The sequence below is a fragment of the Pyxicephalus adspersus genome, chromosome 2 (genome assembly GCF_032062135.1).
Source record: "Pyxicephalus adspersus chromosome 2, UCB_Pads_2.0, whole genome shotgun sequence".
NCBI classification, from domain to species: domain Eukaryota; kingdom Metazoa; phylum Chordata; class Amphibia; order Anura; family Pyxicephalidae; genus Pyxicephalus; species Pyxicephalus adspersus.
In genome coordinates this window covers 46,272,650-46,300,107 of record NC_092859.1, presented here as the reverse complement: position 1 = coordinate 46,300,107, position 27,458 = coordinate 46,272,650, and the positions used below count along the sequence as shown (strand labels likewise).

The 27,458-nt window shown below is 34.0% G+C and overlaps 2 protein-coding genes and 1 long non-coding RNA gene across 3 annotated transcripts in view; all 3 read left to right on the top strand.

Annotated features, from left to right (window-relative positions):
- The window catches only part of LOC140323516 (uncharacterized), a 139,146-nt gene extending 125,742 nt beyond the window's left edge, over positions 1 to 13,404 (top strand). The window contains exon 3 of the long non-coding RNA XR_011919393.1: positions 12,807 to 13,404. This is a non-coding gene — a long non-coding RNA (uncharacterized lncRNA). The remainder of the gene's footprint in view (positions 1 to 12,806) is intronic.
- Positions 809 to 8,653, top strand: LOC140324853 (protocadherin gamma-B2-like). The gene is made up of 4 exons (XM_072402981.1): positions 809 to 2,962; positions 7,337 to 8,029; positions 8,111 to 8,178; positions 8,483 to 8,653. The coding sequence occupies exons 1-4, from the start codon at positions 1,237 to 1,239 to the stop codon at positions 8,651 to 8,653; spliced, it is 2,658 nt and encodes an 885-aa protein (XP_072259082.1). The 5' UTR covers positions 809 to 1,236.
- A 5,669-nt stretch (positions 13,405 to 19,073) lies between the features above and the next one.
- LOC140322406 (protocadherin gamma-B5-like) lies at positions 19,074 to 27,159 on the top strand. Its single transcript, XM_072398979.1, has 4 exons — positions 19,074 to 19,396; positions 19,869 to 19,924; positions 22,475 to 22,764; positions 24,970 to 27,159. Exons 1-4 carry the CDS (start codon positions 19,074 to 19,076, stop codon positions 27,157 to 27,159), a joined length of 2,859 nt encoding a protein of 952 aa, XP_072255080.1.
- The last annotated feature ends 299 nt before the right edge of the window (positions 27,160 to 27,458 follow it).

Here is a 27,458-nt window from a genome sequence, read left to right as displayed (position 1 = left end):
CCAAAACATGCTTGCACATGCTACCACCTTACTAGCTTACATTTTTGGTCTTACCAATACCATGACACCTACTAATGCAATTGCCAGCACAGCAACAATGCACTTCTCTGCACTTGGCCACCACAGCCACCAAACTTCTTTCATCAGATTTTTATAGTCTCCTTTTGGGAAAATCTTTTACCTATTAGTTTATTCAAAATTACCAAAAATGTTCCTGTTACAGTTTTATACATAAAGATATTAGATATAGAAAGTGCATACATGTAATAAAACATTAAGTGACATATTTTAAAAAAAAATTCAATAGTTGTTCTGTTTAGTGAAAGTGCTTGTTTATTAGTTCTGTGTGAATTGAATGAATGTACTTGACAGGCAGCACAGGATGCACAAATATACTAAGAATTAGAGTACATACAAAACTATGGTTATTCTGGTAATACAAAATGACAGATCTGTGATGGGATCAAGTAATAAAACAATTTCACATGTGTAGGAGGATAATGCTAATGACAGACAGCATCATATCTGACATGTTTAATTATTTTACACTTCTATTTTAGTACACTTTAAAATATAAGAAAAAATTAAAAAAGATGGAAGTTTTTTATTTTCCATATACTTTGTTTTTAGGTAACAAGAATATGCATGGTTTTAGCTGTCAACATGCACTATTTGAGTTTAATTGTTCATTAAAAAAGAATAACAACAATGTAAACCAATATTTGTGTTTAAGTCTTTAACATTTAGGAAGAGCCCAGCTATTATATAGGAATTGGTAAATCATGTCAAAATGCTCATTCAAAATCCTACTGCTTACTGTGCTTAACTTGATCATAGTTATTAAAGACCCTTTAATAGACGTTTAGTTTATGATATAATATCTAATTTCAAAGAAATAAATACTCATAGAAAACATATTGCAAAAATCTTTTAAATTATCTATATATAAGAAAAAAATATTCATGCTTTATATAGTTGTAATAGCTTTGTTGATCGGGCTTTGATAAAAATTTCTTAGAGTTGCAGTTCCCTAGCTTCACCTCAGAGCGCCGCTGTTTGACCAATAAGGAGAAGAATAAAAAATTGGAGATCCACTGGTATTTTCTTCAATCATTTACACTATGCAGATCTGCAAGAAGACACACAGCCATTTTCTGGATTCCTTCTAAACAATGTACTGCTAATTTCATGTAATTCACTGGATTAAACATTTTACAAGGGTTACAGAAGCTGAAAATGACCAGAATGAAATGTCATGCACAGATGTACAAAGGAATCAGATGGCAAGTATTATTTTACTTCTTATTTTCCTGGCTGTATCATTCAGTCTCTGGTCAAATTCATTATTCCATTGTAGAAGAAATGAGAAAAGACTCTGTTATATCAAATATTGCAGATGATCTGGGATTAGATATTAAAGAACTATTATCCAGGAGACTGAGAATTGTATCACGTGTTGCAGAAAAATATTTTTATGTGAATTTAGACAATGGAAATCTGTATGTGAAGGACAGAATAGACAGGGAGACTCTGTGTGGGGTAGAAGTTACCTGTTATCTAACATTTGATGCTGTACTTGAAAATCCCTTAAATATCTTGAGAATCAAGGTAGACATCCAAGACATAAATGACAATCCTCCTGTGTTTTATCTCAACACATTCACATTTGAAGCAATTGAATCAACACCATCAGGAACAAGATTTGCTTTACAAAATGCAAAAGATCCAGATTTTGGCATTAATTCAGTCCAGTCATATAAGCTCAGTGACAACAAGTATTTCACATTGAGTGAGAAAAATAAATCAGATGGAAGTAAATTTCTTGAACTTGTGCTAGAAAAACCTTTGGATAGAGAGTCTCAAAATGTGCATGAATTTTCAATAACAGCTACTGATGGAGGCAAGCCTATGAGATTTGGTACTGCATTGATAAGATTTGTTGTCACAGATGTTAATGATAATTTTCCAGTATTTGCTCAGGAGGTATATAAAATCAGTGTAAATGAGAACATCCCAGTGAATACTACAATAGTTACTGTGAATGCTACTGACAAAGATGAAGGTATAAATGCACAAATCAGCTATTCTTTCATTGAAACCTCAGGAAGTATAGACCATACAGAAACTTTCCACATTAATTCAAAAACTGGTGAAATCAAACTAAATCAGAAGTTAGATTTTGAATTAACAAATAATTATGAACTGTCGGTACAAGCAAAAGATGGAGGTGCTCTTGCTGCCCATTGTAAAGTTTTGATAGAAGTCATAGATGAGAATGATAATGCTCCTGAGATATCCATCACCTCACTCTTTTCCCCTATCCCAGAGGATTCTATACCGGGGACAGTTATAGCTTTAATTGAAGTTGATGATCAAGATTCTAAAGAAAATGCAAACATTGACTGCAGACTTATAGAACAGCCTTTATTTAGTTTAGTAATGTCATCTGACAGCTATTATAGAATTGTTACAACAGGTGAAATAGATAGAGAAACAGTGTCCAGTTATAACATCACAATTGTGGCTACTGACAGAGGATCCCCTCCACTTTCCAGCAAAAGGACCATCAGACTGGATATATCAGATGTTAATGACAACACACCAGCTTTTATGAAATCTTCCTATGTTGTATACATACCAGAGAACAATTTACCAGGTGTCTCAGTATGCAATATCCAAGCTTCTGATCCTGACTCTGGAGACAATGCTAAAATAATTTATTCAATATCCAAGGTAAATACAGAAGATTTCCCCTTGTCCTCTTATCTTTCCATCAATATGGAGACTGGAGTTCTTTATGCTCAGAAATCATTTGATTTTGAGCAACACAAGGAATTTTTTGTACCAATAATTGCTACAGACAACGGATCCCCATCTTTGAGAACAAACACAACTGTACATATCCGTATAGTGGATCAGAATGATAATGCTCCGAGAATCTTATTCCCATCACCAGGAAGTGGTGCAATCAAACTGTCCCTGTGGATAATCTTATTGACACTGATGATTCAGGTCTTGGAAATGAAAGTTTAAAAGAAACACTTCCATCCACTGGAGTCATTCAGGTAGGTTCATATTTAATAACGTATTTATATATGGGTGCATTTCATCTTTATTATGCAAAGTTATGCAGCATGTTAGTTACTGGTGTATGTCAAAATGAGGCAAGTTTGGTACATAAGTACAATAAACTTTTAGGTTCTTCTTCTGCCAGTCATCCATTTGCATTGCCAGTTTATGCTACTGCAAAAATCATCCTCTGAAAATACTTCAAAGGATGTATTTGAAAAGGCATTGTTATAAAAATTGTAATAAAATATAGTTTAGAGATACACAAAGATTTGTGTTGTATGTGTGCATGTGTGTGTATGCTAGTAAATAAAATATAGATCATGATGGTTAGTTCAGTGTTTTAAGGGATGGGAAAAATGCTCCATTCCCAAAGAGACCAATACTTGAACAATCCATTACCCTGAATAAAGGGCTATTATGAATGGCAGATTTGCACACAATTACCAATTATTTATAAATGTATCCAGTAGTTACTAATGATACTTTATTTCCTATTAAATGTTCATGTGTAACACATTATCAATGATGAGCCAGGTCATTTATTTAATTCTTATTCTAACTACCCATATGTGGTCAGAACTGTTTTAGCTATGTGTGATAGGGCTGGGAATGGTTTTCCAGTAAATTGTATGTTGACTACCATTGCTTCACAATTTTAAAAGTTATAAAAGGTTTCTTATGATGGTCATGTCTTTATTTAAGTCTTTTAAGTATCTCACGGGCAAGAGGTGACATAAGCATAATCTAATCATGGTCTGGTAATGAGTTTTATTTGTAATGGGGTGGTACTGGTAGTGCTAAATGGGTATAAACACTATATACCCGCACATGGTTTTTGGTATATAATCAAATGAACTTTTCACTTTATCACCAGTTATTTTACAGTTTTTTTGAATGAATATATATATATATATATATATATATAATTATACTTTTAGTGTAGAAAGGTTTTGGTCTTAAGTGTAGAGGATCCTGGCACAGAAGTGCAACTGAACTCTAGAATCTGTGCCAAAAATAGGTAGTTGGCAATAGACCAGTCTTCTTGTATTTCCTGTGAATTCCCTGAAACAAATCTTTCCTCATTAATGATTTACCATGCTTTATTCTGCATTGTCCGTGTGGAGGTGACTATTTTGGTAGAAGCAGGGCTTTTGTTTCCTTATTTCAGAGCCTCTAAGCAAGAACAGTCATCAGTCATAGTCTAGAAAATAAACGCCGGCAGTCACAAAATTTACGTTTCATTTCCTCAGTTTCAAAAGTAGAAAGTGTATTGTGTATTTGGAAAGTAGGTGGTTACATAGTAGGTTAAGTTGAAAAAGACATAAGTCCATTAAGTTCAACAAGTAGGAAAATAAACATATCCCATATATAAAACCCTATCAGACATAGTTGGTCCAGAGGAAGGCAAAAAAAACCCTGGTACAATTTGCTTCAACAGGGGAAAAAAATTCCTTCCTGATTTCATGAGGCAATCAGATGTTCCCTGGATGAACAGTCGCTGTTATTTTTACTTTAAAGCCTTAATACCCAGTTATATTCTGTGCTTCTAGAAAAGCATCCAGCTTTTTCCTAAAATAATCTATAGTAGTTGCTGAAACTATTTCCTGAGGGAGCCGATTTTTCACAGACCTTACAGTGAGAAATCCCTTCCTTACCAGGGCTTAAAATTCTTTTCCTCCAGACACAAAGAGTGCCCTCTTGTTCTTTGTAATGATCTCAAAATGAATAATGGGGAAGAGAGTTCTCTATATAGACCATTTATATATTAATACAAGGTAATCATATCCCCCCTTAAACGTCTCTTATCAAGGGAAAAGAGATTCAGTTCAGCTAATCTCCCTTCATAGCTGAGCTCCTCCATTCCTTTTTTTAGTTTAGTTGTCCTTTTCTGCACTCTCTCCAATTCAATAATTTTCTTTTTTGTGAACTGGTGCTCAAAACTGGACTGCATTTTCCAGATGTGGTCTGACCAATGCTTTTTACAGGGGCAGGATTATTTCTCCATCTCTGCAGTCTATTCCTCTTTTAATACAAGAAAATACTTTACTAGCTTTAGATATTGCAGCTTGGCATTGCATGCTGTTATTAAGTCTATGATCTACAAGAACCCCCAGATCCTTTTCCATTTCTGACTCCCCCACATGTATTCCCTCTGAACAGTATGAAGCATGCATGTTGTTAGCCCCCAAGTGCAAAATTTTACATTTATCCATATTAAATGTCATTTGCCACTTGGCTGCCCAATCAAACAGTACATCCAGGTCTACATGTAGATTATAGACATCCTGTATGGACTTAATTCCCTTACATAGTTTGGTGTCATCTGCAAAGACAGAAATTGTACTTTTATTGCCAAACTCTATATCATTTATAAAGATATTAAACTGTAAAGGTCCCAACAGTTAACCCTGGGGTACACCTTTAATAACCTTAGACCATTCAGAGTATGAATCATTAATTACAACTCTCTGGATGCGATCTTTAAGCCAGTTCTCTATCCATTACAGATTGACTTTTCTAAACCTATTGACCCTAACTTGCATATTAACCATCTGTGGGGTATCAAATGCTTTAGCAAAGTCCAAGTACACTATGTACTATCAACTGCTATTCCACTATCTACCTGTTTACTTACTTCGTCATAAAAAGATAGTAAATTTGTTTGACAACTTCGGTCATCTTGAAGCCATGCTGATTATCACTTATAATAATATTTCTAGCAGAAACTCCTCTATGTGGCTCTTTATCAAACTCACTAGGACCTTTCCAACTATGGACATTAAACCAACGGGTCTGTAGTTAAGATAGGAAACACGTTGGCCTTATGCCAATCCATTGGTACCTTGCCAGTGATTAAAGAGTCTCTAAAAAAAAATAATGGCTTTGAAATAACCAGGGTCAGCTCAGGTGGTGATTCAGAGGTTCTGGACATCAATTCTTACCTGTCACCAACCTTATTCCAAGGCTACACTTTGTAAGTTCACGGATCTACTTTACATTACATTGGCCCTGTATGTTGCACTACATTATTTTAATGAACTTATTTGTGTTTTGGACCAGTTTGTGGCTACTTATGCTTACATGCATCTAAAGCTTTGCACCTTCTTTTGCTGCCTTAATAAAGGGGATCACTGTGTTTCATTCTTTTCACTTGTATTTTGTTAAAGTTTCTATTTCATTACAAATATAGTGCATCAAGGCTATTTAGCTTTGATGTTTAATACAGAATTTTTTTTTGATTGAGAACAGCCCAGTAGTAACATCACCAAATCTTACTCCACATGTCAGGAAACTAGCAGCCAGACAAAGCAGTGAATACTCTTGCCTTTCTTACAATTATTTTAACGGGGGCCTTAAGAAGGATAGTGTTCTCTGTGTCAGAAATTATACTTTAAAATGGTCCATCTCCCATCACTGAATTTTAATGCATTCAATTTTAAATTTTTGCATGACTGGCTATCAAATCTGGCAGGTTTTGGCAACTCATATATTGATAAATTGGAGTATCCAATTTGTATTTTCCAATTTCCATATGCTATTCATAGGTAGTTTTGTGTAACGTGTTTTTATTTTAATAATGTATTGGTTAGTAACAGCATAAGTAGCACTGGTGTTTTATGATTGACAGGGAACTGTATTACTTCAGAATAGGTTAACAGCATTTATTAAATGGGGGACTACTAGTTTGCTGGCAGTCTCCATCAAAATCTCATCCTTTGATGAGCTGAGTTTATTTAGAATGCTTTTAGAAAGTGCTCTTCATCCTATTTGGGTTTTTTTGTAATGAGTTCAGTAAAATAGAGAATTATGAGCTTACATATCATTCAAATTTACTTTGGTTTTATTTAGTAAAATCGTGACAGTTTAAATAGTATATGCTTTGGATTTATTTAAAATTCTTTAGCTTTGGAGTTCCTTAGTTTTACCTCAGAGCTCTGCTGTTTGACCAATAAGAAGCAGAATTCAGAAGATCCACTGTGACTCTCCCATCACATACAAACACTGCAGATATGCCATAAAGCCAATTTCTGGATTTCTTCTATACCGTATTCATTGCTCCTAATTTCTTGCATTGAAAACTCATTCCATCCTTCCCAATTACTTGGATTATACCTTCTACAAGCATTAGAGAAATTGAAAATGCCTGTAATGAAAAGCCATATTAGGACATACAAAGGATTTAGTAATATTTTCCTTTTTATTTTCCTGGCTGCGTCATTTAGCTTTCCTCCTGTGTTTTTTTTTGATACATTCACATTTGAAGCAATTGAATCAACACCACAAGGGACAAGATTTGCTTTACAGAATGCAGAAGATCCAGATTCTGGTATTAATTCAGCGCAAAAGTTTAATCTCAGTGACAATAAAAATGTTGTACTAACGTCAGATGGAAGTAAATATCTTGATCTTGTGCTAGAAAAACCTTTAGATCAAGAATCTCAAAATGTGCATGAATTTTCATTAAAAGCTACTGATGGAGGAAAACCTTTGAGATCTGGCACAATATTGATAAGGATCATTGGTACAGATGCTAATGATAATGTTCCAGTATTTACACAGGAAATAAATAAACTTAGTGTAAATGAAAATGTGCCAATTAATACCACAATAATTACTGTGAAAGCTACTGACAAGGATGAAGGTATAAATGCACAAATCAGCTACTCTTTCAGCAAATTTATGGGAAGTTTACATCACTCAGGGACCTTCACTATTGATCCAACAACGGGGGAAGGCAAAATAAATAAGAAGTTGGATATTGAAATAACAAGACCTTATGAGCTTCCAGTTCAAGCAAGGGATGAAGGTTTGGTAATTTTGGTAGAAGTCTTGGATGAAAATGACAATGCTCCTGAGATATCTAATACATCATTATTTTCTCCTATCCCAGAAGATGCCATACCTGGAACAGTAATTGCACTAATTGAAGTTGATGATCAAGATTCTGAAATAATGGGTACATTGATTGTAAGCTAACAGAACAGCCTTCATTCAATTTAGTATTATCATCTGAGTTACTATAGAATTGTTAAAACAGGTGAAACAGACAGAGAGAAAGTGTCCAGTTATAACATCACAATTGTAGCTACTGACAGAGGATCTCTTGCACGTTTTAGCAGATGACAGTCAGACTGGATATTGTGGATGTTAATGACAATTCACCAGTTTTACAAAATCTTTATGTTCTATTTTTCTATGCACGAGGTGCCTCAATATACAGTATCCAAGCTACTGACCCTGATACTGGAAAAAAATGACAAAATTATGTATTTATTATACAAGATAAATGCAGAAGAATTCCCAGTGTCCTCTTTTTTTTCCATCAATATGAAGACCCGAACTCTTTATGCTCAGAAATCTTTTGATTTTGAACAGCCCAGGGAGTTTTTAGTACAAGTTACTGCTACAGAGTGCCAACACAACTGTACATATCCATATCTTGGATCAGAATGATAATGTTCCAAGAATCTTATTCCCCTCACCAGGAAGTGGTGGGCAGGATGCATCTGAGATGGTTTCCTTCACAGCTAAACCTGGTTCTTTAATAAAGGTGGTTGAAGTGGATGAAGACTCGGCATAATTTTTGGCTTTCCTATCATTTTATGCATATGTCAGAACCATCAGTTTTTTTGGAACATTCAGGAGAAATCAGGACATCATATGTCTTTTAAGAGAAGGGTATTGTTAACCATAAAGTTGTGGTTATGGTGAGAGATAATGATGTTCCATATATTTCAGCCACAGTTACCATAAGCCTCATTGTTGGATCTTCTAGCAGTTTGTTTCAAAACTCAGTAATCAAATTACCAATGAAGATCCTCCATCACAGTTGCAATTTTACCTAGTTATTTCCTTAGCATTGGTTTTTGTGTTGTTTATTATAACTGTTATCTTGGTCATTATATCAAAATGCAAAGAGCCAAAACCATTACCAAACTTTAGAACCCTATCCACAAGCCTGTATCCTCCAGCTGATCCCAGGATACTTTCCATGTATAGTGACGGAACTTTACCCTTGCCCTTCTCATACAATGTGTTTGTGGCATTGGACAAGCCAAATAAAAATGTTATTGTGGATAACCTGATTGACACAGATGATTCAGGGCTTAGAAAAGAAAGTTTAACTGGAGTCTCCAAGGTATGTTGGAATGTTAAATATATGTCCTAAAATCTATTTTAAACTTTTTTAAACTTTAAACATTTGCCTGCTAGTTATGTTAGCCAGAAAATGCCTGTTCTGTGACGTTCTCTGAATTGTATTTTTCATCAAGGTATTATTTCTCCTGTTTTAACAGGTGTGTTCCACTTATACCCACCCCATACCACATTGAGATAAAAAGTTTATAAAAGTATCTATTCATCTCTAATTGTAGGTCTTGTAATAAACCCCAGTTTTAGGATGCCCAAACTTTAAAAAACTGCTTTATAAAATTTGACTTTTCAGAAATTTCTCGGCTTTGTTTATCTTTATTTTTTAATTAGGTAACTATGTATGGTATTACATTTTAGAATGTAAATGTAATGTGAGCTGTTTTGTATTAAAAATATATTTTTAAAAATCTTTAAATAGAATGTTTATTGTAAGCCCTATAGAGTTTTCCCATTCTTAAATGAATTTAGGATCATATACAAATATCGACAAACTAGTTTTATTTTTTATACTGATCCACCAGTTAAACAAATAATAAACAAAGTACTAATACATTTTAAATTTGCAATATATGTTTTTTTCTTTGAAGTTGTTTTACAGGTTGTTTTTTCAGGTAAAATAGGTATCTTCAACAGTGGCTGTGATTGGATTTATTTTTTTAATCTAGGTTAGGCAAATTAATTAATTTCTAGTTTTTTTTTTTGTTTTTTTTTCATCCTAACCCACTGTTTATCGATGCCTCTGCTTTTCCATCAGTTCGTTCCTCTGTCCTTTAAACAATGCCAGCCCAAGTATATCTTTATGGATGGTACACCACAAGTATGCAGAACCCCCAAAATGCAAATGTTAACTTATATGTCTTTATTAATAATTCCAAGGTTATACCAAAAAAAATAAGCCATCTCAAAGCCCCAGTACACGATTCCACCAATTCTTTCATTATCAGAGATTATGTGTAATTTTTAACCCACAATGTTAGGTTGTGAAGTTGATAGTAAGATAAATTGGTATATTTACTAAGCAAGAATTTAAATCTCTAAGGATTTTTCACAATAACCTAGTATAGATAAGTGATTATTCTCCCTGCACGTCTGATATTGAAATCCAGGATTATTTTTTCTTCTAATATTGTATGGGAACTAAAGAATAGAATAATATTTTCTTTACCATCATAAATTAGTAGATTAAGGTGAATAGTAAGGATGAAACTTTACTATTTTAGTACCTTAGCAATAGTATCACCCTATTGGCTACTGAAGGTATTGAAGAGCTCAGTGATCCTTGGAATGAGCATTAAAGCAAGCTGTTTCTTCAATATTGTTAATGGAAACAATGGGCAGATATAAAACACCCAGCTTATAAAAAACTAAGTAGTGAAGAATAAGTGAACAAAAACTTTCCTCTAGTCTGTCCCTGAGACCCAGTTTTTTGCCTGTTGGGTCAGACATGATAAAGAAGGACATACCTGCTGCAAATCATAGCCCACACATAAAATACTACTCTGCTTTTCCAGCAACATCCATTTCTGTATGCTAGAGGTCAAAAGCCATTACAGAGCTACTTCTATATTTCTATGACTAGCGAATGAAGGGTGACTTAACTAATTTTTTGGCTTTTTTCTTCCAGTAACACTGACAGCATGTACTTACCTTACTGAATTCAGGTACAAAGAAAAACAATAAGTCACAATGTAATCATAGAACATAAAAAATCAGTTTAATTCCCCCTGATCAAAACTGAATCTGTTCAGCAAGTAAATGTTTACTTACCAACGATTAGTGTATAAAGTAAAGATATGCCGACTTTAAATATCCACCCATGTTCAACAGTTGTCTCTCTGCCTGCATAAACTTTCTCTGACTCCAGAAATCACCTAATTATTATTAGGAAAAGAGAGAAAATAATACATTCAGTATATATATAGCTGGAGATCGACGGACGACGATGGACGGAGGACGACGCTGGAATGGGAAAACGACGCTGGAATCCTTACCTCCATGGTCCCGCTGGATGTGCACAGCGGGACCATGGAGGTAAGGATGTGACAAAATTACGGGGTTAACCATCCTTTTTTTTTTTTTTTGCCCGTACGAAGGTCGGGCATACCGGCTAGGTGGTTAAACTAATCAAGCAAGCAATGGTTTCCTTCCACTGAGATCGTATTATAATTCCTTAAATGCCAATATCTGTGCACTGTGGTGATTATGTAGGTGTAAAGTGGTGACTGGAAGGAATTCTTCTATAAATGAAAGATGATATGTATTAGAACAGCTGTTTTGATATTGCAATTTTGGGGCTATAAAAGTAGAGTTGGCATGAATTATAACTTTCCCAAACTTTTACATTTTTTTTCTGTGACTGTTTGTTGTAAGTCCAGTAGTCAGACAGACTGTATGTTCTCTGGTTTCCCTACAATGGTATGGCTACTATTAGGCTTTGGGACAAGCCTAATATGATAAAAAAAAATCACCCACTGGAATACTGGAGGTTTATATTCTGTGGGTGTGTTTTTACAAACTGAATTTTCACAATAGTTAGCATTTCTGAGTGAAATATTCTACAATATAGGAACAGTGTTTTTGTAATTTTTGTCTTACAGTTTCTCATTATGTTTTATCTCCTATTTAATCAAAATTTAAATAACTTAATACATTTATAATATTGAAATGTTAAGTGTTTTTCTGGCATTGCATAGATCAAGTTGCTTTAAATTTGGCAAAGTATTCTATGTGCTAGTAAATAACAACTAATTATTATAGTAATTTAAGTACATTTGGCAATTGGAAATGTGTGCTTTCTGCACAACCTAATTGAGCTTGACCATGTTCATAAGTTAGTATATTTTACCAGATATTTTAATTTAAACCATATACTGCTAAACTCATACATACATACAGGTTTCATAAATATTCCTCAAACTTAACATGTTTTTTCAGCTTACCAACATAATACAAAAAAAAAAAAAAAAATGGGAAATCAGTTTGGAATTTCCAACCCCGGTGTCTGACTTATCATAATCGCTTCTGTTTCTTTTTATGTTATCTAAACCTTTAACTAAACCTTTGACTAAAGTGAGGTTTAGTTCACATCAATCTTCCAGTCATTTTTTATTTTTTTCACATTTCTACTACGCTTAGATAACTAGAATTTATTTTCCTTTTAATTAGAAATTTCAGGTAATTTTACCACTAAAAGACCTTTAAGAAAGGTTTATTTGCATGGTTTTAATGATATCAGAGGATCAACTATTTTCCAATGTTTTCACTACATACATAAAGAAAACCTTGACATTTTGGCTCCAGAGAACTTGTTTATTATGAGAATAATACAAATGAGGCTTTCCTACATAAACTGTAAGTGCATTTTTTAATTAAAAGCACGTTGGTCAGAAATTTTCAAACTAATGTGAAAAATATTTATTTAAAAATGCTTTCTAATTATTTTTAGTTTATATAGAGATTTAATGTTACAAATGGTGCAAACAGTAAATATTTGAAAACTCTACAATTCTATTAGATGTTATTAGACTGAAAAATGTTCAGAAATATATTTTGTTAGGCTAAACATTAAAATTGTTTTATAGAACTAAACATTAGGATTGCAGTTCCTCAGTTACACCTCAGAGCGCCGCTGTTTGACCAATAAGCAGAAAAATACAGAACTGGAGATCCACTGGTATTTTCATCATTCACACATTGCAGATCTGGAGGAAGAGGCACAGCCATTACTGGGTTCTCTGCAAAAGGAGCTGGATATTTTCTTTCTTCATTAACAAGTGGATTAAACAACACTGACTGGATTACAAATTTTAAAAAAATGTTTCTTGGAATTTTGAAGATGCTGACAATAGATCATATAAAGACAAAGACTTTCAAAGGAATCAGATGGCAAGTAATATTTTGTTTTCTATTTTCCTGGCTGTGTCATTCAGTCTCTGCTCAGATTCATTATTCCATTGTGGAAGAAATGAGAAAAGACTCTGTGATAGCAAATATTGCTAATGATCTTGGATTAGACATTAAACAGCTTTCATCTAGAAAAATGCACATTGTATCTCGAGACTCTGAGAAATATTTTTATGTAAATCTAGACAATGGAAATCTGTATGTAAAGGACAGGATAGATAGAGAGACTCTGTGTAGAGCAGCAGCTACCTGCTTCCTAACATTTGATGTTGTGGTTGAAAAGATCCCAGAATTCTCTCTATGTACAGCGATGGAAACTTAACACTTCCGTACTCATACAATGTTTGTGTAGCTTTGGATTCATGTGAGAATGACTTTACTTATGTAAACTCCAAACAAGAAGTTCCCGTAGAAAATCTAATTGATGCTGATGATTCAGGACTTGGAAATGAAAATGAAAGGGACACATCTTCAAACACTGCAATACAGGTAAGTATATGGTAACTATTCAATTATTTCTAATGATATATAAATGAAAATGCAGATGCTTTACAAAACATTGTCATTGTTTATCCCCAAACGAATAATACACAGTATAAACATGTCATTTAATGAGCGTAAATTATTAGAGCTCTCCATGACTGGAAAAGATAGACTATCATAGGAGAACCTTGGTAATCCAACAAACCTGGGATGGATTCCTTTGCTATTAGTTAGCAAATGTATTAATTTGTTGTCTAGATCCATTCTAGGTTTGTTTGATCACCTAGCTTTAATAAATCAGGCCCAATGTGTATGAATCCCAATGGGAGAGCCTCTTATGCCTCCAAAACATTGCTCACTGCAACACATTTGAATTTGTCTTGTGTTTAACATGCATTATACTACATGATTTATTCCTACAGATACTTCGTATTCAGTTTCAGTTTCATATTACACCATACATCCCCAGTTCTAGCTTCCACTGAAATTTTACATATATATCATAAATGCTTAGCAAAGATAGCAGTTATATCATTTGTAAGTGTGATCAGTCTGTGTTACCCCAGAAAAGGGATCTCAAAACCTGTAGTCAAATGTGACCTCAGAAGAATAAACATTTTTGTCTGATTGCTTAAAGTATGTGCAACTGATTCTTCTCTAAGAAAATTCGGCACTTTTTGCAATATTTAGCTCTCCCGCAGCATTTTATGTATGGAGGTGCTGCGAAGTTCCTGGCTTTGCCCAGAAAGAAGACAGTCAGAGTTATGAAACGACACATTTATTGAACATATTCCCCCCTGAGACTTTGAAATTGCAGCTTTTCTAGACCGTTCAAATAAAAGTTCTTTATTTGGGTCGCAAACCAGCTCTGAGCAGCATCTTTGACGTCAGAAACGTCCTTAAAACGTTGCCCCTTCAGGTGTTTCTTCAAATCTCGGAACAGAGAATAGTCCGAAGGTGCCAGGTCAGGTGAGTAGGGGGGATGGTGAACCAATTGGAAACCCATGTGTTCAATTTGGCAGCCACAACATTGGACGTGTGCGCAAGTGCATTGCCTGCAAAAGAAGAATTCCTTTACTCAACTTTCCATGGCATTTCGTCTTAATTGCCTCCTTCAGCTAGACCATGAGGTTAGCATATTACTGTACGGGGATACTAGAGCCCTGAGGTAGGTAGTCCACCAACAGAATACCGTCTTTGTCCCAGAAAACGAATGCCATGACTTTTTTGGCTGATTTCTGGGTTTGGAACTTCTTCGGCCACAGGGACCCACTGTGGCGCTATTTCTTTGACTGCTCCTTGGTTTCAGGATCATTGATGTGGAGCCAGGTTTCATTCTCAGTCACTAATTAGGACAAAAAGTCCTGTACAGCTTAAAAATGGGCTAAAACAACTTTGAATGCTTCAACTCGTTCCTTCTTCTGATCACAGTTCAAACATTTCGGCACCCACTTTGCTGAAAGCTTGTGCATGTCTAGGATAGTGGTGATAACAAACCCAACATGCTCCTGTGAGATGTCAAGTATCTGGGCTATCTTTTTTGCGGATATTCGCCAGTCCGCAATAATCAGCTTATGGACAGCATTGCAGGTTACCGGGTTAGTTGAGGTTGGGGGGTTCCCACTGCGGGGCTCATCTTTAACGGTGAAATGCCCAGTGTTAAAACCAGATATCCAGGTTCTGACAGTGCTGTAGGAAGGACACTTCTCCCCCAGTGTTTGTGACATCTCAGTGTGAATGTCCTTTGCTGACTTTCCCTGAAGAGACAAAAACTTCATGTCGGCCTGTAACTCCAACGACGTGAAACTTGCTTGTGCCTCTGCCATCACAACTTCCCACTAAAAGAAAAAACAGTTTTAAGAATTGCAAAGACCTGATATTTGCACAGTTACATACTAAGATATTAGGCTGTCATATGCCCCCCACACTCATTTTTCTATTTCATCTGAAAGGGGGCAAAGCCAGGAACTTCTCAGCACCCCTCATATTGTCCAGTTGCATTAATATCTTATTTTTTATTTGAAAAACTACTAGTACTGCAGTATAGGTGCATTCTGTTGATTCTGTCAAATGTGACCTATGCTATTCAAGCTGAGACTGTATTGTTTATTTATTTATTTTGTTTCAAATAGTAAAGAGGGAAATAAACACTGTGTTTATAAGAGTAGGTTGTTAATTAAAACTAGTTATTACTTCCACCTCAAGGTAAAGGTTGGTAATCCACTAGTCAAAAAGTATGTTATTCAAAAAGTTCAGTTGGAAGAAAGAAGCTGATTATAGCCTTTGTTCCATGCATTGTGTTTATTTTTATTTTACCATCCCCAAACTCTCAATCCTATTGGTTTTACGAAGTGGTCCTCCCGTCTTTCCTTTTTTCTCTATTGCAATGCATACTTAAGGTTTTTTTTTTGAGTGTGTGTTTATTGATATGTTGAACTAATAAAGTAAGCAATAGTTGTCAAGTAGACTGTAAGTTCTATGCTTCCTTTGCAATGGTATGGCTTATTTTAGGCTTTAGAACAAGCCTGTGGAACACTGGAGGTACATAGTGTAAGTATATTTAAAAACACCTTAAGTCTCACAATAAATAGCATTTCTGTGTGAAATTATTGTACAATATAAAAAAAAATATATATTTTTTATAAGTTCTCATTATATTTATTTTATTCTATTGTAAAAGGAATATCTTTTTAGAGTTACATAGTCAGGTTGATAAAAGACATAAGTCAATTAATTTCAACCACTAGGGAAATAAACATATCTCAGATAAAAAAAAAACCCTATATACATAGTTTATCAAGAAGAAGGCAAAATATCACCTGATACACTGTGCTCCAACAGGTGAAAAAAATTCCTTCCTGATTACCTGAGGTAATCGGATGTTCCCTGGATCAACGATCACTGTTATCTTTACTTTATATCCTTAATACCCAGTTATATTCTGTGCTTCTAGAAATCATCCAGCTTTTTCCTAAAGCATTCTATAGTAGTTGCTGAAACTTCTTCCTGAGGGAGTCTATTCCACATTTTCACAGACCTTACAGAGAAGAATCCCTTCCTTATCCGGAGCTTAAACTTCTTTTCCTCCAGACGCAAAGAGTGCCATCTTGTCCTTTGTAATGATCTTACAGTAAATAATTGGGAAGAGAGTTCTCTATATGGACCCTTTATATATTTATACAAGGTGATCATATTCCCCCTTCAACGTCTCTTCTCAAGGGAGAATAGATTCAGTTCAGCTAATCTCTTCTCAGAGCTGAGCTCCTCCATTCCTTTTATTAGTTTAGTTTATTTATATGATATAATTTTAATTGTTTTTCTGGCATTGTACAGATCAAATTGCTTATAATTTATGAAAGCATTTCAAAGAATTTCAAGTACAGTTGGCAGTAGGAAATGAACATCAGAGCATCAACTACTTTTAAATATTTTCACTACATACATTAAGAAATGCATTATTGTTTGACTTTTAAAATCTCCTGTTTATTATGAGAATAATACAAGCAGGGCCTTCCTGCCCTTTACATGATACTTAGTGAAAGATCCTTTGGCAGCAGTTACCACCTTAGTCTTTTTGGGTATGATGTAGCAAGTTTGCACACCTGAATTGGGGATTTTCCTCCATTCTTCTTTGAAATTTTTCTCAAACCTTTTAAAGTGGATGGGGACCGTTGGCGAACAGCCATATGTCTCTCTAGAGATGTCCAAGTCAGGGCTCTGCTTGGGCCACTGTTAGGAAATCCAGAGTTGTCATTAAGTGACTCCAGTGTTGTCTTCGCTGTGTGCTTTGAGTCATTGTCATGTTGGTAAGTGAACCTTCGGCCCAGTCCTAAGATCACTGTGGAACAGGATTTCATTGAGAATATCTCTGAACTTTATTCAGCTTTCCCTCAACCCTAAACAGTCTCCTAGTCCCTGATGCTAAAAAATACCACTCCCCCCGTCTTCTGATGGTGCCATTACTATTCATCACTGTTGGGATGGTATTGGGCAGGTGATGAGCCTGGTTTCCTCCAGACATAATGCTTAAAATTGAGGCCAAACAGCTCAATCTTGTTTTTTGTCAGACCAGAGAAGCTTGTCCCTCACAGTCTGAGAGTCCTTTAGGTGTTTTTTTGCAAATTCAAAACAGGCTTTCATATGTTTTGTACTGAGAAGAGTCTTATGTCTAACCGGTTTGTTGGAGGGATGTACTTATTGTTGTCCTATCCCCACACTGGATCTCTGGAGCCCAATCAGAGTGACCATCGGGTTCTTAGTAACTTCTCTCACTAAGGCCCTTCCTTCCCCACTTGGCCCGAGCAACCAGATTTTGGAAGAGTCCTGGTCGTGCTAAAGTTCTTCTATTTGAGAATTAGAGAGACCAATGTGCTCCTGGAAACCTCAGTGTAGCAGAAATTTTTTTGTACGCTCCATTAATCTGAGCTCTGCAGGCAGTTTCTTGAGGCTTGGTTTTTGCTCTGATATGCATTGTCAGCTATGAGACCTTATGTATAGAGGTGTGTGCCTTTCCATATCATGTCCAATCAATTTAATTTAGCACAAGTGGACTCCAACCAAGGTGCAGAAACATATCAGTAATCAAGAAAAATGGGAGGCATCTGAGCTAATTTTTTGGTGTTGATGCAAAAGGTCTGAAAATTTATGTAAATTTGATATTTTAGTTTTTTTCATTTTAATACGTTTCCAAAGTTTTTAAAATTCTGTTTTCACTTTGTCATTATGAGGTACTTAGTGGAGATAAATGAGAAAAAAAATAGTATTAAAACTATTGCAGCATCAGGCTGCAACATTGAAAAATGAAGGGTGTCTGAACACTTTCTGAAGCTACTGTAAATGCATTTTTTATTTAAGAAAAGCACTTTGGTCTGACATTTTCCAACTAATGTAAAATACAATACATTAAAGAATGCTTTTATTTTATTTATATTCTAAAAGAATTAATTTTTACAACTTGTACATTTTATTAAATTATAGACTGAACACAACAGTAAAACTGAGAATTGTTCAGAAATATATTTTTAGGCTTAAATTAAAATATAACAAACCATATATACAGTACATTTTACTGAACAAATCATTAGGATTGCAGTTCCTCAGTTACACCTCAGAGCGCCGCTGTTTGACCAATAAGCAGATAAATACAGAACTGGAGATCCACTGGTATTTTCATCATTCACACATTGCAGATCTGGAGGAAGAGGCACAGCCATTACTGGATTCTCTGCAAAAGGTGCTGGATATTTTCTCTTTTTTATTAACCAAGATTAAACAACACTCATCTCCTTTTTCATTGGATTACAAATAATAAAAAATTTCATAGAAGTTTGAAGCTGCTGACAATGGATTACATGAAGACAAAGACATACAAAGGAATCAGATGGCAAGTAATATTTTGTTTCTTATTTTCCTGGCTATATCATTCAGTCTCTGCTCAGATTCATTATTCCATTGTAGAAGAAATGAGAAAAGACTCTGTGATAGCAAATATTGCCAAAGATCTGGGATTAGATATTAAACAGCTCTCATCTAGAAAACTGCGCATTGTATCCCGGGACTCAGAAAAATATTTTTATGTACATCTAGATAATGGAAACCTGTATGTAAAGGACAGGATAGATAGAGAGACTCTGTGTAGGGCAGCAGCTACCTGTTTCCTAGCATTTGATGCTGTGGTTGAAAATCCTTTCAATATTTTCAAAGTCAAAATAGATATTCAGGATATTAATGACAATCCTCCAGTGTTTTATCCTGACACATTCACTATGAGAATGACTTTACTTACGTAAACTCCAAACAAGAAGTTCCCGTAGAAAATCTAATTGATGCTGACGACTCAGGACTTGGAAATGAAAATGAAAGGGACACATCTTCAAACACTGCCATACAGGTGAGTATATGGTAACTATTCAATTATTTCTATTGGTATTTAAATTAAATACAGATGCTTTACAAAACATTGGCATCATTTATCCCCAAACTATTCAATAATACACAATATATACAAAAATAATTGAACTTAATGTGCCAATAATATTATTTTATTACAGCTCTCTAAGACTGGATAAGATAGGCGTCAATAGGAAAACTTGGTGAACCAAAAGAGCTGGAATGGATTTATTAAATATCAGTTGGCAAATGCATTCAGCCCTTGACAATTTAAACTTTTGTCTCTGTAACACATTTGCATTTGATTTGTGTTATTTATGTGTTAAACTTCCTGTGTGATTTATTCGTACAAATACTTTGTGTTTAAGTTTGATATCAGACCATTTATCCTCAGTTCTAGCTTCTGGTGGAGATTTAAGCACATGTAAGATTTGTTCAGCAAAGTTACCAGGTATATTATTCGTAGGTGTGATCAGTCTGTGTTACCCTACCTAAGTGTTATCCAAACTGGAAAATCTATACTGGAATTTGACTATAGATAAATATAAGTTTAAAGAAAAAGAAAAGAAAATTAAGAAAAAGTTTAGGTCTGGTTGCTTGATGTAATTGCAACTGCTTCTTGTTTTATAAGTGTTGATAATTTAGCACTTTTCGCAACACTCAGCTACCTCCCAGCACCTTATGTATTGTCCAACTGCATCAATTTCTTTTCTCCTATTTAAAACAAATTACTAGTTGCAGTATAGGGCTTTTTTCAGAGGTTCTGATGAATATGACCTATGCCACTTAAGCTGTATTGCTTTTTTTATTTTTTCAAATATTTAAAAAGGCAAACACACTGTTTTAGAAGAGTAAGTTGTTGAAATAAGCTGTGTAATACTTTTACTTACTTCCGCACCAAGTAAATGGTTGGTAACCTAATGTATTGTATTTTTTTATTTTACCTTCCCAAAACTCTTAACGCTAATGGGTTATTGCATTGTAATTCTTAATTGGAGAGCATACTTAATTTTTGTGTGTTTAATGATGTACTGGGCCTGATTTAATAAACCTCTCAAACACTGGGCAGGATACACTGTCATCAGTTCCAGGTTTGCTGGATCACCCAGCTTTACTGATGAAAGTGTATCCTCTCCAGCCTTGGAGAGCTTTAATAAATCAGGTCTATTGATCTAATAAAGCAAGCAAAAGTTTTCTTCTACTTAGATGGAACTAGAATTTCTTAAATGTGAACATTTGTGCGCTGTGGTGATTATGTAGGTATAAAGTGGTGACTGGAATTCTTCTATAAAAGGAAGATGAAATGTATTTAGAACAGCTGTTTTGATTTTACAATTTTGGGACTGTGAAAGTAGAGTTAGCAAGTGTTTTTAACTCCCAAACTCTTTTACATTCCGCTTCTGTGACTGTTGCTGTGTGAGTCCAATAGACAGACTGAAAGGTTTCTGTTTTCCCCTGCAGTGGTATGGCTATTATTTGAATTTGGGACAATCTTCCTATGATGATTCCACAAAAAAAAAAAAAATTTAGTGAAAATGTACAATCAGGAATGTCTTTGTGAGTTTTTTCTTACATTTTCTCATTACAATTATATTATTATTTTTTTTATATTTTTAATATCTTAATGCATTCATATTATGGAACTTTTTTGCCAGAAATTAGATTTTCTTCTTGAATTGTACAGATCAAACTGCCTAAAATGTGGCAAAGTATTTCAGGTGTTAGTAATTAGGAACTAGTTTTAAAGTAATTTCAAGTAAAGTTGACAGTAGGGAATGGGTGCTGTTTACAAATCTTATCTAGACTAGACTATGTTCATTGACTTCGAAAAGGAGTCACTCATACAAGGTAATATAGGGTTACTAAGTGATTTGATACAGAGAAAGAAGTTATATTACAAACATATTGATTGCAGTATCAAATATCAATATCAAATCCTTACTGACCCTATGGTACCTTGCAAGGGTGACTCATTTTCTATATTTGTTTTCTATATAAGTATAACATTGGGTTAGACTTGACACTATTTACTATAGTTCCTACTTTGTGTGTTTTGGTGTTTTTTGTCACCACTTTTTTGTTTGTGTTCTGGTAATGTATTAATATACTTTTAACCATTTATTTATTTAAGCATTTTACTCCTAAACTCATAATACAGTTTTCATACATATTCCTCAAACATAACTTGGTTTGTCAGCATAGCAAGATATAATTATTATTTTACTATTATTATTAATATTATTATTATTATTATTATTATTAATAATAATAAACAGGATTTATGTAATGTCAACATATTACATAGCGCTGTACATATGATTAGAACAAACAATAAGAAATTAGTTCAGAATTTCCAATCCAGGTTTCTAACTTCTCATAATTTTTTTCTTTTACGGTATATAAACTTTTGATATTATCAAAATAAAGAATCTGACTACAGTAAGATTTAATTTACTTTAATAAACCGTTTATTTTTTTACTAAAATTGCTAAACTAGAATTTTTAGGGTAATAAACCCTTATTCTGAAATTTAAGGTAATTTTACCAGTAAAACAAACATTTTGTTATGCTAAAAGTAAAATATTAGAACAAACTGTAAATAGGTTTTACTGAACAAAACATTAAGGTTGCAGTTCCTCAGTTACACCTCAGAGCGCCGCTGTTTGACCAATAAGCAGAAAAATACAGAACTGGAGATCCACTGGTATTTTCATCATTCAAACATTGCAGATCTGGAGGAAGAGGCACAGCCATTACTGGAATCTCTTCAAAAGGTGGTGCTGGATATTTTCTTTCTTCATTAACAAGTGGATTAAACAACACTCCTCTCCTTTCTGACTGGATTACAAATATAAAAAAATGTTTAAAGGAAGTTTGAAGATGCTGGCAATAGATCATATGAAGCCAAATACATACAAAGGAATCAGATGGCAAGTAATATTTTGTTTCTTATTTTCCTGGCTGTGTCATTCAGTCTCTGGTCAGATTCAGTATTCCATTGTAGAAGAAATGAGAAAAGACTCTGTGATAGCAAATATTGCCAAGGATCTTGGATTAGATATTAAACAGCTCTCATCTAGAAACCTGAGAATTGTATCTCGAGACTCAGAGAAATATTTTTATGTTAATGTAGATAATGGTGAGAATGACTTTACTTACGTAAACTCCAAACAAGAAGTTCCCGTAGAAAATCTAATTGATGCTGACGACTCAGGACTTGGAAATGAAAATGAAAAGGACACATCTTCAAACACCGCCATACAGGTGAGTATATGGTAACTATTCAATTATTTCTCTTGGTATTTAAAATATTCAATTAATTAAACTACACATGCTTTACAAAACGTTGTCATTGTTTATCCCAAACTATCAATACGCAGTTTATACATGTCATATAAACTTAATGCAACTGATTTTTTTAAGCTCTCCAAGACGGGAAAAGATAGACTATCAAGGTAAAACTGTATCTAACACATCTGGAATTAATTCGTTTAAATCAATTCCTATCATTTGGAAAATGTATTTAGCCCTGGGCTAGATCCATTCCAGGTTTGCTGGATCACTCAGGTTCTCTAATGATTGCCTATCTTTTCCAGTTTTGGGGAGCTTTATTAAATCATGTCTAATATGTTTGAACCCCAATAAGAGAGCTACTTTACAAATATGTAAGTGTTGCTCAGCAGAGTTAGTAACTATATAATTTGTAAGTGTGATCACTTTGTGTTAATCTAGAGAAATGATATCTAAACCTATATTGAAACGTGACCACAGAAAAATAAAAGTTTATGTCTGATTGGTTGATGTAAATGCAACTAGTTCTTGTTTTAGAGTTGTTGATAATTCAGCACCTTTTGCATTTTTCATCTGTCTCCCAGGCACCATATGTATTGTTCAATTGCAGTAGATCATTACTTTAAATGTGTGTGATTTAAAAAGTTCATTTGTAAGATTAAAAGCTGATTGTAGCTTTTGCTACTGGAATTGTATTTTTTTTACCTTCCCAAACTCTTAACACTATTTGGTTCCACCCCGTGGTCCTCCTTTCTTTTCTTTTTTTCTGGAGAACATAGTTAAAGTTTTTTATGTGTTTTTTTTATGTTGAACTAATCAAGCAAGCAATTGTTTCCTTCCACTAAGAGGGTGTTTTAATTTTTTAAATGCTAATATCTGTGCACTGTGGTGATGATGTAGGTGTAAAGTAGTTACTGGAATTCTTCTATAAATGGAAGATGATATGTATTAGAACAGCTGTTTTGATATTGCAATTTGCAGGCAATAAAAGTAGAGATGGCAAGAATCATACTTTTTACATTTTTGTTTCTGTGACTGTTGTTGTGAGTCCAGTAGACAGTCTGTAGGATCTCTGGTTTCTCCTACAATGGTATGGCTGGTATTACGCTTTGGGACAAGCTTAAAATTATGATAAAAAAATCACCCACTCGAACACTGGAGGTTTATTATCTGTGGATGTGTTATTACAACTGAATATTCAGTGAATTCTGAGTGAAATTATTATACAATATAGGAATGGGTGTCTTTGTGCGTTTTTTCTCATTTTGTTTTTATTCTTTTTTTTATCAAAATGTAAATATCTTAATACATTGCATAGATCAAGTTGCTTAAAATGTGTCAAAGTATTTCATGTGCTAGTAAATGAGAAATAATATAGTAATTTAGGTACATTTGGCAATAGGAAATGTGTGCTTTGTACAAAACCTATTTAGACTTTACTATGTTCATAAGTTAGTAAATTTTAAGTTAAACCATACTGCTAAACTCATACATAAAGTTTTTATAAATATTATTTAAACTTAACATGCTTTATCAGCATACCAAGATATTAAAAAATAAACAATGGGAAATCATTTTGGAATTTCCAACCCAGGTGTCTGACTTATCATAACTTTTTCTGTTTCTTTTTATGTTATATAAACCTTTGTTATGATTAAAAAAGAATCTGACTAAAGTGAGGTTTAATTCATGTCAATCTTCCAGTCATTTTTCTTTAACATTTTTACTAAATTTAGTAAACTAGAATTACTTTTCCTTTTAATTGGAAGTTTAAGGTAATTTTACCAGTAAAAGACCTACAGGAAAGTGTTATTTGCATGGTTTTTAATGATATCAGAGGATCAACTATTTTTCAATGTTTTCACTACATACATAACCAAATGCTTGACATTTTGACTCCAAAAAGTTTGTTTATTATGAGAATAATACAAATGAGGCTTTCCTACATAAACTGTAAATGCATTTTTTAATAAATTTCTTTGTTCAGAAATTTTTAAACTAACGTTAAATGTATTAATTTAAAAAAGCTTCTAAATATATTTAATTTGTAAAGAAATGTAATGTTACAAATGGTGCAAACAGTAAATATTTGAAAATTACAATTCTATTAGATGTTATTAGACTAAAAAATGTTCATAAATATATTTTGTTAGGCTAAGCATTAAAATCGTTGTTTAGAACAAAACATTAGGATTGCAGTTCCTCAGTTACACCTCAGAGCGCCGCTGTTTGACCAATAAGCAGAAAAATACAGAACTGGAGATCCACTGGTATTTTGTTGAAAATCCTTTCAATATTTTCAAAGTCAAAATAGATATTCAGGATATTAATGACAATCCTCCAGTGTTTTATCCTGACACATTCACTATAGAGATAAATGAAATGAGTTTAACAGGAACAAGATTTGCTTTACGTCATGCAGAAGATCCGGACATTGGTGTTAATTCTGTACAGACATATAAGCTCAGTGATAATTCACATTTTTCATTAAGTCAGAAGATTAGAAGTGATGGATTTAAATCTCCTGAGCTTGTATTAGAGAAATCATTGGATCAAGAATCACAAAATGTTCATGAACTCATTTTAACAGCCCTGGATGGAGGCAATCCAGTGAGATCTGGAACAGCTGTAATACAAATCATTGTTACTGATGTTAATGATAATTTCCCAATATTTTCCCAAGAAGTTTACAAAGTTAGTGTGAATGAGAACGTTCCAGTGAATACTACTATATTCAATGTAAATGCAACAGACAAAGATGCTGGTACAAATGGGCTAATTACTTATTCTTTCACTAAAACATCAGGGAATGTCCATCCTTCTGGCCTTTTCAGTATTCAATCCAAAAGTGGTGAAATCAAAATAAGCAAGAAGTTGGATTATGAAGAGACAATGAATTACGAACTGTCTGTTCAAGCTAAAGATGGAGGAGGACTTGTTTCACATTGTGAAGTATTAGTAGAAGTGATAGATGAGAATGACAACACTCCAGAGATATCCATCACCTCATTGTCCTCACCTATTTCTGAGGATTCTGCACCTGGAACAATGATAGCCTTCATTGAAGTTCATGATAAAGATTCAGGAGAAAATGGAGAAGTTGACTGTAACATTTTGGAAGAAACACCTTTCAGCTTGATATTGTCATCTGAAAACTATTACAGAATTGTGACTACAAGTAATTTGGACAGAGAGACAGTATCTAGTTATAACATCACAGTCATAGCTAGAGACAGGGGATCTCCTCCTCTTTCCAGTAGAAGAATAATCAGACTGGAGATTTCAGATGTTAATGACAACCCACCAATTTTTATGAAATCTTCCCATGTTGTCTATGTACCAGAGAACAACTTACCTGGAGCTTCAATCTACAGAGTAGAAGCTTCAGATTATGATTATGGAGAAAATGCCAAAATTTTTTATTCTGTATATAGTGAAGAATTGCCAGTGTCTTCCTATTTTTCTGTCAACATGGAAAATGGAGTCCTCTATGCTCAGAGATCATTTGACTATGAACAGCACAAGGAGTTTATAGTACAAGTTAATGCCAGAGACAATGGCTCTCCATCACTGAGCAGCAATTCAACATTGGTAATCCGAATAGTGGATCGTAATGACAATGAACCCAAAATTTTATATCCAGAAAATGGTGGATCAGCTGTGTTTGAGATTGTCCCTATTGTATCAGAACCGGGATCTTTAATTACAAAGGTGGTTGCAGTGGACGCAGACGTTGGGCACAATGCTTGGCTTTCTTATCATTTCATACAAATGTCAGAACCATCTTACTTCACCATCTCTGAACATTCCGGAGAAATCAGGACATCTCGTCCTTTTCAGGAAAAAGAAATACTAAAGCATAAGGTTGTGGTTATGGTGAAGGACAATGGAGACCCCTCTCTCTCACCTACAGTCACTATAAATCTTTTAATTGCAGATAGTTTCCAGCAGGCGGCTCCTAAAAAAAGCTCAAATCAAATTGATGAAAATCATCAAACCAATCTACAATTGTATTTGGTCATTGCCGTTGCCATTATTTCTTTTTTATTTATTATCACTGTAATGTTAATTTTTATATCAAAATGCAAGCAGCCCAAACCGACTCCATATCTTGGGCCTATAAGTACAAATTTGTATCCAACGGTCGATCCTAGAATTCTCTCTATGTACAGTGATGGAAACTTAACACTTCCCTACTCATACAATGTTTGTGTAGCTTTGGATTCATGTGAGAATGACTTTACTTATGTAAACTCCAAACAAGAAGTTCCCGTAGAAAATTTAATAGATGCTGATGACTCAGGACTTGGAAATGAAAATGGAAAGGATACATCTTCAAACACCGCCATACAGGTGAATATATCTTAAATCTTGAGATATTTGTGTTGAAATTTATCAAAATGCAGAACACTAACCGTGTTATTTTATATATATTAAAAATGGATATATTAACTGTTTTTTAATATACAGTGTTTATTCTAAGCTTGGCTTGGTCTTAACATACAATAAATTACCTAAATGGGTTATGCATACTAAGGCTTGAATTTAATCTATTTGATAGAACTGCACAGCATCTATCTTTGTGTTTTGTGTGTTCTAAAGAATTACATATATGTAGGGTGTGCTGTGAGATTTTTGAACCTTTGTATGGGTTTCTCAAATGTGAG

What these genes read in the sequence shown, in the direction of transcription:
- LOC140324853 (XM_072402981.1), top strand. Translation starts at nt 1,237, where the DNA reads ATGACCAGAATGAAATGTCATGCACAGATGTACAAAGGAATCAGATGG. An exon ending in ATTCCCATCACCAGGAAGTG is followed by an intron (nt 2,963 to 7,336) that starts GTGCAATCAAAC and finishes TCACATTTGAAG; the next exon opens with CAATTGAATCAACACCACAA. An exon ending in CTACTGACAGAGGATCTCTT is followed by an intron (nt 8,179 to 8,482) that starts GCACGTTTTAGC and finishes TTACTGCTACAG; the next exon opens with AGTGCCAACACAACTGTACA.
- LOC140322406 (XM_072398979.1), top strand. Translation starts at nt 19,074, where the DNA reads ATGAGAAAAGACTCTGTGATAGCAAATATTGCCAAAGATCTGGGATTA. An exon ending in ATGAGAATGACTTTACTTAC is followed by an intron (nt 19,397 to 19,868) that starts GTAAACTCCAAA and finishes TTTGTGTTTAAG; the next exon opens with TTTGATATCAGACCATTTAT. An exon ending in CTTCAAACACCGCCATACAG is followed by an intron (nt 22,765 to 24,969) that starts GTGAGTATATGG and finishes ATCGTTGTTTAG; the next exon opens with AACAAAACATTAGGATTGCA.